Here is a 10,719-nt window from a genome sequence, read left to right on the forward strand (position 1 = left end):
TAATTTTTTTTACAAAAGAATAGTTTATGGCTAAAGAAATCATGTCTAAAAGTTAAAGGAACATGGAAATGATTTGAGTTTAAAAAAAAATCCGATCTTAATGTTTAAAATGCGCCAGTAAGGCATTTATTTAATAGGCAACCAAAATATGAGTGTCATTCGTTGAGTTATAAGCGAGTTACAGAGCTCACATTTTTTTTTGCTTTGTAAACACAGCTTTTGTTTACATTTTGAATGTTGAAGTAAAAACTCCAATTTTAGACCTTAAATGAATGTGTTAAACATTAGGCACTGTTTATTTATGTTTAAAAAGAATAAGGAGGGAGACAAATCAGCTTGCAATCGATTTTTTACTAGTAAATTGAACGTATATAAACAAAATCAGGGCGTGAGCCTTGTTTACATGACAACGAATTGTGAGCCCTGTATCTTACTTCTAACTCTATGACTATTTGATCACTACAAACGCATTCCTAAAGCACTGCATGTGAAAAACAGAAAAGTAGAATTTGACCAAAATCGTGACCATGCCCCTTTCAGATAGGTCTGGTGCGTATTATATTGACCACCTTGTCTTCTTAAAGACTTATAATTCAAAGTTCTTTCCTCGTGTTTTAGTTGGCTCGACACACCAATATTTTTTTTGATGAATCTATAAAGTATATATTCCAGGAATAAGGACACATTTTCCGAGTATCATTAGGTGATAATTTTGGTGGGGGGGGGGGTGATCAAATCCTATAAAATTCGAACGGGCTCATGATAGATTTAATAACGCACCAACCATAAATGTCATCTCGTAATATTCCAAGAATGTTTTTATTACTTTATTTATATAATTTTCAGCAATTGTACGATTAAATATATTTATAATATTAAGCAAAATCCGCTTGCGCCATAATTATACGTCTTTTGAATTTATTGGACTGAATAGTAAACATTTAATATTCGACATGTTCACGGTATTTTTATTTAATTATTCAAGCACCGCTTGTGCTAAAACAGTAGGTCATTTGTATTATAGATGGCATGCATTACCAAAATGTTACAAGTGTTTTCATCGGCAACTACACTAAAAAATATTTATATTCTGAAATATAATTTTACTAGTAAGAGACTGATATTCGCTCTGCATTATTTTAAATGAATTTGTTGCATTTTCTCAGTGAACCTGGAAACTAAAAGCACAAAAATATCTTGAAGCTTACATCTCTGGAAAAATACATCAAAGTTCATATATTCATATACGCTGCAATTTTTAAAAGCAGCATGGTCCGATTTTTTGGCTATTACAGTATCAAATAATTTTTTATACAAACCAATTACAGAAAAACTCGTTTAGTACGAACGGATATAGCGAATTCTAGGATATAACGAAGTCTTTTTTTAATCCGCGGTCAAATTCTTAGCAAATCTTTGCAAAACTTTATGGTTATAACAAATTCGGATATGACGAATTTACGGATATAGCAAACTGATTTTGAGTCTCGTAGAGGTGTATAATAACGAGATTTAACACCTTAATAACGAATTTCTTTACAGTTTAAAAAGTTTGCACTTCATTTAGCATACTAGTTTGAATGAATTTATTTTGATATAAATTTATCGACTCACAATCCAATTATTAAAAGTATCAAAGTAATGTATTATTATTTTAAGCTTCTTTTAGCAAAAATTATAGTCTGGTGAAAGAAAACATGTAGAAATTGAATTCGCAATACTTATCATTACAAATTCATAATACGAATGTAACGAGTTACGGATATAATGAAGTAAATCCATTGGTCCCTAGGACTTCGCTATAACCGAGTTTTACTGTATCTTTCGCCTATTTACATGTACACAGGTAGAATCGGTCTCCTTACAAAGCTAAAAATATTCTAAGTAAATAAAACTCATTCGTTTATGGGCATACAAAAAACAAACCAAAATGCATCATGGGGATGTTTAGGAGAGGGAACCGTTTGGTTTCGTCCCCCAAATGTTTGAGTTTATTTAACCCGCATTTTATGTATCGTTTATAAATAAAATAAACTTAAAAAATAACAGTGAAACATATTGTACACTGGTTTATTTTTGATTTGCCAGAACATTACTCATATTTACCTAGACTCTATTTTTTAAAGAGCGATGTCTAAGTTGTCATACAATCATCCCCGCCTCGACGTCAGGGGCGAATTTTAACATTAGGCAAAATAAGGGATGTAAAATCCTTTCATGTTGTTTTGTTTTGTGAAAAGAAATTGTATATGTTTTTATCTAGAAATATAATTTAACTGACCAGGAAAACTACTACAATGTCTATTATCATACAAATACCTAGCACTCTACTTCTACTAATTGTTTAAAAGCGTACACAAAATTTGATATAAAATCGGACCAAGCAGCTTTAATACTAGAAAATTGTATCAAGTGAAAATTTGGGTGCTGGTTATATGTTGCTGTTGTTGGAAGTTAGCGGTCAAAGCTTATTCACTGAGCCTTGGATAACATTTTTGACCTGCTGTTAAACGAAATCATCCTGTTTTAACATTTGTTTTAATTAAGTGAGACTATAACATATAAATCTTACCAACTTCATGAACCACCAAGCCATCTAGGTAAGGTTGGACATTAGACGACTCTGTTCTAGTTGGTGGAAGAATGGATTCAGAAGAATTTATAGATGCTAAAAAGGGCCAAATGACCCCAAGGAAGTAGGATTTGAATTTGAAATTTCGCTCGTGACTAAAGGAGATTCAACCGTAGTGATATGTTTTGTTTTGATCAAATGTTGTAGAGGTATGAATTTCTGCCTTTGCTTGCTTGGTGGCGTTTTCTCTGCGAAGAATTCCCTCATTGTTCACAATTTTATTTGCCAGGTATTCGTACCCAGTTTCCCTGAGAATTTTAAGAAAACCATGGTAAGCGTTGGACCCTCTTCTCTTCAAGTCGTCCAAAAGGCGGCGAACTTTATCAATGCGTGTCCGTTCATTCTGTTAAAATTATGGTACATGAAGCGTATGGATCCTTAAGGGTCATATGTATATATATATATATATATATATATATATATATATATATATATATATATATATATATATATATATATATTTTTGGGGTGTATCGTCTTTTCCTCACAACAGTTCATACGTTCTGGTTCCAGAATGATATGAATGACTTCGGTGATCGGTTCCAGAATGATATGAATGACTTCGGTGATCATGACTTTTTACCATATCATTTATTATGAATCATTATGACGGATAAATATGGGCAAGGATTTTACTTGTTTTATACATTTTAACAATTTGCTGCACAGGTCATATGTCCAAGATTAATTACAATTAAACAATTAAAATAGTAAAGCAATCCTTTATTCAAACGTTTTAATGATCCACGATTTCTGTGGACTAGAAATGGTCGTTATTTTACTTATTATTATATTCTGTGGACTAGAAATTGTCATTATATTACGGTTTCAATCGATTTGGAAAATTTGACGTTATCTAAGTGTTTAAAAATTTGTCTTATAAAGCTGTGTACACAATTTAAATAACAACAGAACTCTGTTGCAATTCCAACACGTGCACCACTTGATTGCTGATTTTCAGTGAATGAAAAAAAGGGGGTACTCGAATGAATCTAGTGAACAGCATACAGTGCTGTTATCCTGCTACTTGTATATATATTGCAAATTTTCTTCCGTGTTCCGAATTTTAAAGGTTTTATACGACTGAAAAAGTATATTTAAAATGAATCATCTAATATTTCATTAAGAATAATAAAAACTATATCTATACGAATGAAGCATATAATTCTTTTCTAATCTTTAATGCACAAAATGCGTAAAATATGTTTGATATATCCTAATATTGACTTTATGCACACCTTCCAATCACCAATTAAAGAGTCCACATCTGTCTCAGGGTTTTGTTCACATTTTGAGCATTTAACTCCACGATCAGTTGATATATCCTTCTCTAATATGATATGACCCTCTGGAAGATCATCGTATGATGTTCTTACACATCTGTATCCAAGATGAAAGGGTTCTTTGTCTGTTTGAAAGGTTTGGGTCAGATTGGAAAGAACCTCACATAGGATCTGTTTAATACCCGAACACAAAGAACTGTCAAGTGTTCCTACACGATCATTTATATTAATGGCTTGAATTTCAATTGAATGAGGATATTCTTCATCTGCGTTCTCCTTTCCACCTCGGATACCAATAAGCACTGTTAGTGTCGTGTTCTGACATTTCAGTAATGTTACATTGTTATAAACGCAAAACTTTCCTTCACTTTGCCATAATGTCATATTATGTTTATTGATGCATGTAGCAACAAGGCAATGGAAAATATCAATTGGTAAAAATTCAAACACAAAACATAATGTAGATGAAACAGTACAGTTTTCTAGAATGCTTTTGGTGTACTGTTGCTTGTTCATGCATGGAACATACCATAGCGTTGAATTTAGTTCTGCTATCATAGCTAGTTTAACCATGTGTTTAACAAGTTTATCTTGGTTTTCATGGAATGTAAGATCGCTGTTACTCCACAAATCATTAAGTAATTGACTAGATAACAAACCATAGCCATTTAATTCTTTGAATTGTGCCAGACTGTGTTTATCATTCACAACAATGCTTTTAAAGGCATCAGCAAACCATTGCACATCAAGAATTATTTCTTCTAAATCTTCTTGAAATAAAATTACTCCCGTATTATGAAAATACATAAGGACTGTAACTAGTTCGTCATCATTGTTTATAAGCTTGCCATCTATCCTCTTAAGATCCTCGAGAATACTTGAAATGCTACACATTTTGAAAGACCTTCTCTTCATTTTTAATACAGACTCAATTTTAGTCCAGGTTTTTAGAATACCTTTACCCCATTGATCCTGTAATTTCAACGTTGATGCAATGCACTTTTTGAGATCTTTCAGGTTCTTGTCAGACGTGTTCTCCAAAGAAAATGCTCGTTGTTTATCAATGTGTTGTACTAATGGTCCTGGGAGAATATTGCAAATTTCCTCAAAATACTTCGAAAGAACCTGGATCAAAAGAATTTTTTTGAGTTTGAATGTGATTTATGGAATGAATTCAATATTGATTTGTTTTATACGATATAAAATGGTTTGGGGCAGTTTACGCTTTATAAACCGCGAAGCGATTTATAAAAAAGAATTCATTGCTTATAATTTAATTTTTTTACTCTTCGTAGTAGATAAAACCGGTCAGTTGACCTTTGAAATGACGTAAAATTGTACAAAATTCAGACGTAACGTCAGACGTATTGATACGTTTTTGACGTTAGTCTAACTATGACGTAGGCAACATTCTTTATACGATATAAAATGATTTCTTAGCCAATCAGAAAGTGCGTTACAACCAGAATTAAATTATAAAATTATTAAGGTTTTGATTTTGAACCAATATTTTTTATTCTTTCAAAAAGGCTTATCACATTAACACTATTTCACCTTAAAACAAAACGTTCAATAGTACATAACCTTCGATATGCCAGTTTCCAGGCTGTAGTCTCACAAATTGCGTTATATAAAATTTGAAGCATTCACGTCAAAGCGTCATGTTAGTTGTTTTAAACACCAAAGTGTGTCGTTATGTAATAAAGAGAAAAACGTTTACTATATGGGCTTATATACTTTTTTATAACCTCAAAGCCTACAAACAATGATGAAGAGCAAAGAATTACAGAAAATTTAAACTAAGAAAGTTTGATCTTGAATATATTCAAAACGTTAATTTTACAGTTTTGAGTTGTTTTAAACAGTTATGAACCATAACCTAGTTATGCACTAAACATAAACGTTTTGCACTAAATATAAACACTGACCGTCTTATCTTTATCTGCTTCTGTGCCTCCAAGGTGTGAGGCTACAAAAATAACGGGTGCGGACATTGAACCGTAGGTATGGATGAATCCGAGCCAGTATCTTATATAATCTGTCAAAAATAGAAAGCAGCACAATCAAATAATTTTAGAAAATCGTAATTGCTTAAAACAAAGACCTTATGAGACAAATGTACATTACTTAGTCTAAGACGTCGACTATGTGCTCATATATAAGAATAGAAAATTAACTAAACATTACAGACATGGCTGAATATATATGCCCGTTAAAATATTTTTGTGATATTATAGCTAGTCATACACTAATAGACAACGTCAGACTATTGCATAATGACATTTTGAATTTATTAATTTTTCTTTCAAAATATTTTAAATGATTCTTTCCAACCATCTCATGTTCTTATGTTTTAAGAACAATATTAATTTGAAATACGGTCCCAGTTCAATTCATAGATACTGTAAATGTCAGAATATGCGTTTGATTTGATTAATTTTTGTAATCTTACCCTCACTGATTACCCTTTATATTCAACCCAAAAAAGAGAGATTTCTTTCTTAAAAACACTTAAAATGCAGGAGCACATTTTAAAAATCCTAAACTGGGCAATGTACGTTATTGAAATCTCTCCTAATGCCAAAAAAAAATTCTAAAAATTGTATCTTATTGTTATATCTAAGGAGACAAAAACTCAGATGCTTTTTCCCATTGTATAACTACATAATGCTATCAACTTGCTATGAATTCGCTTATACTTTCATAATATTTCTCTTTATATTAAGTACATCTTCGCTTGCCAAGGGTTTTTGATCCGCCCCGCTCTTAGTAAAATGCGATGAGTTCAGAAATTCTTTGCTAACGAAGACGTACCACGCATAAAATGCGTTACACATTCCAGAACGTGAGTTCGATGTAAATGTACACGCATATGCTATTACCTTCATTTATGTAAATAATTAATATTATAACAGGGATAATATCTGATTGCAAGTTTTTTCTTTGACTAATGGGATTTTTAGTGATAAGAGTTGTATCAAATCTTTAAAAAAATATCAAACAAATGGCACGTATAATTAAATGTCAAATTCATTGGTGCCCATTAAAAATTATTTAAATTGTGGTATATTTTTTAATAAACCATAATATAAAAGGGGCCGCTGATATGTATAACGGAATCTCATCCTTTCATTATAATTGGCGTTGTATTGATTTATTGAGTTTTCTTTGAGAACAAAGAAGAGAAAAATTCATTACACATTTTCATGTACATCGTTGGATGTTTTAGTTTACCTGCGTACGTCCAGTCACTATAAAATCCCTCGTCCATTGGGCTGTTTAAGGTTTTTGAGATGTCAATCAAAACGATATAAAACGCCCGAGAACTAAAGAAAATGCAATGACATGCATTTTTTTCATCGAAATCCAGAATATTTAACCTTTTAAATCCAGTTTTGTTCTTTGAACGTACACAACAACAAATATCAACCAATGGTTGCAATATCTGACTTTCGTTGACTTTAAGCACTACTTCAGGGTGGTCTCTTAAGTTTCTGACAGGTGGCTCAGTACCTAAATCATCTGTCTGTACGTTTTGGAGTTCTATTTGGTCAAAAGCAGTTAGGCTGGGTTTATTTCCATCGGGCTTTTCCCCACTTTCTTTGTCATTCGCCACTGGAATAATACATAATATTTTTAGGTAACTAATTTAATACAACGTCTGGATATTGTTAAGTTCTAGAGAGAATAAATAAAGAACAACTCACATTGCTTGTGATATTAACAAAAAATCAAAGATTTAAAAAAAAAACAACTTTATACAAATTTTTGAATATATAAAACCCTTTTAATGAAAATAATTAAACATATATTTAAAAAAAACCCTGAAGGAATAGTTGATCAAGTGTCAATAAAATTCTTTTAATAAAAAAATCATACAATTTTTTTCTTATAAAGAGATATGAGGCACTAAATTTTTTTAAAAGAATATTTTCTCGTTGTATCTTGATAAAAACAATTGAGACGTTGAAATATACTTGCCGTATTCATTACTCTCCTTCATAGCTACATAAACATGACTTGGTACTTCATACATATCGTGTTCTAGATGGTATATGTATATTTTTATAAGATTTACACAACTTTATGCATTATGGATTATTTTCATTCATTCATTTTCCCGCTTGCACTTCTTTATGCATCTAATGTCATTCATCTCCTCTTTTCCTTTTAATAATGTTACAAGAAAACTGAGTGTATTTTACTAATCACCTACAATTGTGCACTCCTTTGTGTCCAGCATAAATTTATGTGAATTCATTTTGATACCTCTTCTTGACTCCGTCCTAAGATTATTTTTTCTCTTAAGCTTTTCAACAAGATTCATCTTCCCTGTATCAGCAATCCCTTTCACAATTCCTCTTCCGCTATATTCATTTACACTTCCCTTGTTCATGCTCTCTACAAATTGTTTTCTCCTCTCCATACTCCAACTTAAAATTTCAGGGGGTACATTTACTGAAATTAATGTATAAAGGTAAAACATGTTTTTTTTATTCATATTCTAATGGGATATTCATATGATACAAGCTAAATTGTTCTTTATTTTCTAGGCAATGATATACATATCATGTGGCAAGTCTTAGGTGTAAAAATGCCACCATGGCAATGGCATAAATTTCCGGCAGGGATTTACCGTACTTGCTTGAGAATTTTTTTTTTCACACAGATTGCATAGATATGGGCCATAAAATAAAATCTATGAGTTGATGAACAGACATTTTAAATGGTTAAAAGGTAAGCACTGTACCCATTTATAATCAAAGATTTATATTAGCATTTAACCGACTTTTAATCAAAATTATTGATGTACATTATTAGTACAAAAACACAAAAATTAAATCTAACCATAATAATATAATTTATCTGTACTTACATATTTTTGCAATACGTTTAGGCTTTCTATCGCTCGGGAACTCTTGTAAAAGATAGTTTAGTCCTTCACGTTCAATTTCAGCGATTTCTAAATGAATGTAAATTCAAATCTGACATGACGAAAAATAAATAAAAAAAAGTAATCCTGTTCTTTTATGAAATTGCACACACCCGGCTTTGGCAACAGGGGATCTTTAACTTTTGGGTCAAAATCAATATCTGTAACACATGTTAGAAAGTCAAATTAAACATTACTGTATATATGTGATCAATATATTTTTTAGATTTTAAAGCAACCTTTGTTCTTTTGGTATATAACTTTGATTTAATGATGTTAAAATCAAATGAAAAGAAATATAATTATATATTGTATTCAAATAAATTTGTTGAAATATGTTTTCATCTAGACGGTTAAACTAAGTATGTTTGTAATTAATTATATAACATAATAAACTGATCTGGTAATGGTGTATTTGAATGGATACACCTTTTTTTTATCTTTTAAATACATTATTTTCTTTTTGCAAGAAAAAAAACGTGGAATTTGGTCATAATAAAGTTTACTGTACTACATGAACAAAATTAATAAATAAAAAAACAATTAAATATCAATCAGGAAAATAGAGATTCAAGTTAGCAATTTCAATCTTTTAAGTCAAAATTTCAAATCATCTCAGTGTTTTAAAAAAGATTGTTGAGTTAATTTAAATACCTTTGCGTTTACAAAAAATGTCCCTCCGTTTGCAAATAATAACTACTACTATACAAGTGAGTACCAGAAATCCTACACTTGTCGATATAGCTATAACCACTACATCATCGGTTTTTTTTGGAGAAGAGCTATGTTCAGCTGCTCTCATAATAGATGTAATATCACTTGAAGTCCTGTAACGAAATTCAAAGGCATTAAATTTTTGAGAATACCGGACGATAAACTTGACAATAATATTCAAAATAACTTCCTAATTATGTATAAGTAAACCAAAAAGAACACATCTGCTTTTTTAGTACTGACATTGCATCTTATATATAAACTTGATGTATCCTATAGAATATTCTAAAAATCCATGGAAAAAAATGGACACAAATATCTGTATGCTCATAAAATGGATCTTTTTCTTTTAAAAAGTAATAAAATAAAATTGTTACAAATTGTACATAAACATGACTGATGTCAACAAATAACTTCAATGAAATAAGACTAATGATGAAATTTGATAAAAAGAAAAAAACACGACTAACGTTGTTGCCAGTTTGCAAGATGACTCGGCGAGGTAGCAGCGACCAATCGGATCAATATCCATGCATTTTGGGTCTGCAAACATCAAAAATAGAAATAAATGCTTTCTCTCTCTCTCTCTCTCTCTCTCTCTCTCTCTCTCTCTCTCAAAGTATATATACAACCATATATTTTAAACAACTAAAGGTGGCGAAATTTAAACTTACATTTATAACTTTCATCACTTAGATAGAACATATCTGGACAACTATCTTCGAACGTTGTTGTACAGTTGTAACTATTCAGGGAATTGCTTTCCAGTACAGAAACCATGCACAAACTTAGAACAATGAAAAACCAATGCAATAGTAAACAAATATAAAATATTCCAAAATATAAGTTTTAAACAGTTTTAAAATACCACAAATATGTGTATTGATTTAAAGAAATCAAATATACGACCATTAAGAGTTGTGCTGCATGTACTAATTTGAATTTATTGGCATAGTATTTTATTAGCCCGTACTCAAATCTGATAGGGCAACCAAATGTCTTAAGATGACTTGTTTTCAGAGAATTAAATTGCTCGTTCATATTCATATACACATTAACTTGATTTTTGTTAAATTCACGCGACTTTTGCAGATACCAGTCAGCCTCGATAAGAGCACTATCGATAGAAGAAGACGGAGAAAATGACAAGATATTTG

General features: G+C 30.9%; 1 protein-coding gene across 1 annotated transcript; it reads right to left on the reverse strand.

The window, feature by feature from the left end:
* Positions 1-3,789: 3,789 nt before the first annotated feature.
* Positions 3,790-10,353, reverse strand: LOC117684562 (probable serine/threonine-protein kinase roco8). The gene is made up of 9 exons (XM_066067053.1): positions 10,237-10,353; positions 10,033-10,105; positions 9,503-9,675; positions 8,962-9,009; positions 8,792-8,878; positions 8,185-8,373; positions 7,150-7,530; positions 5,844-5,953; positions 3,790-5,040 (listed from the first exon to the last, which is right to left on the reverse strand). Exons 1-9 carry the CDS (start codon positions 10,340-10,342, stop codon positions 3,805-3,807), a joined length of 2,403 nt encoding a protein of 800 aa, XP_065923125.1. The 5' UTR covers positions 10,343-10,353; the 3' UTR covers positions 3,790-3,804.
* Between the last annotated feature and the right edge of the window lie 366 nt (positions 10,354-10,719).

Source organism: Magallana gigas, chromosome 7, assembly GCF_963853765.1.
Source record: "Magallana gigas chromosome 7, xbMagGiga1.1, whole genome shotgun sequence".
Taxonomy (NCBI): Eukaryota; Metazoa; Mollusca; class Bivalvia; order Ostreida; family Ostreidae; genus Magallana; species Magallana gigas.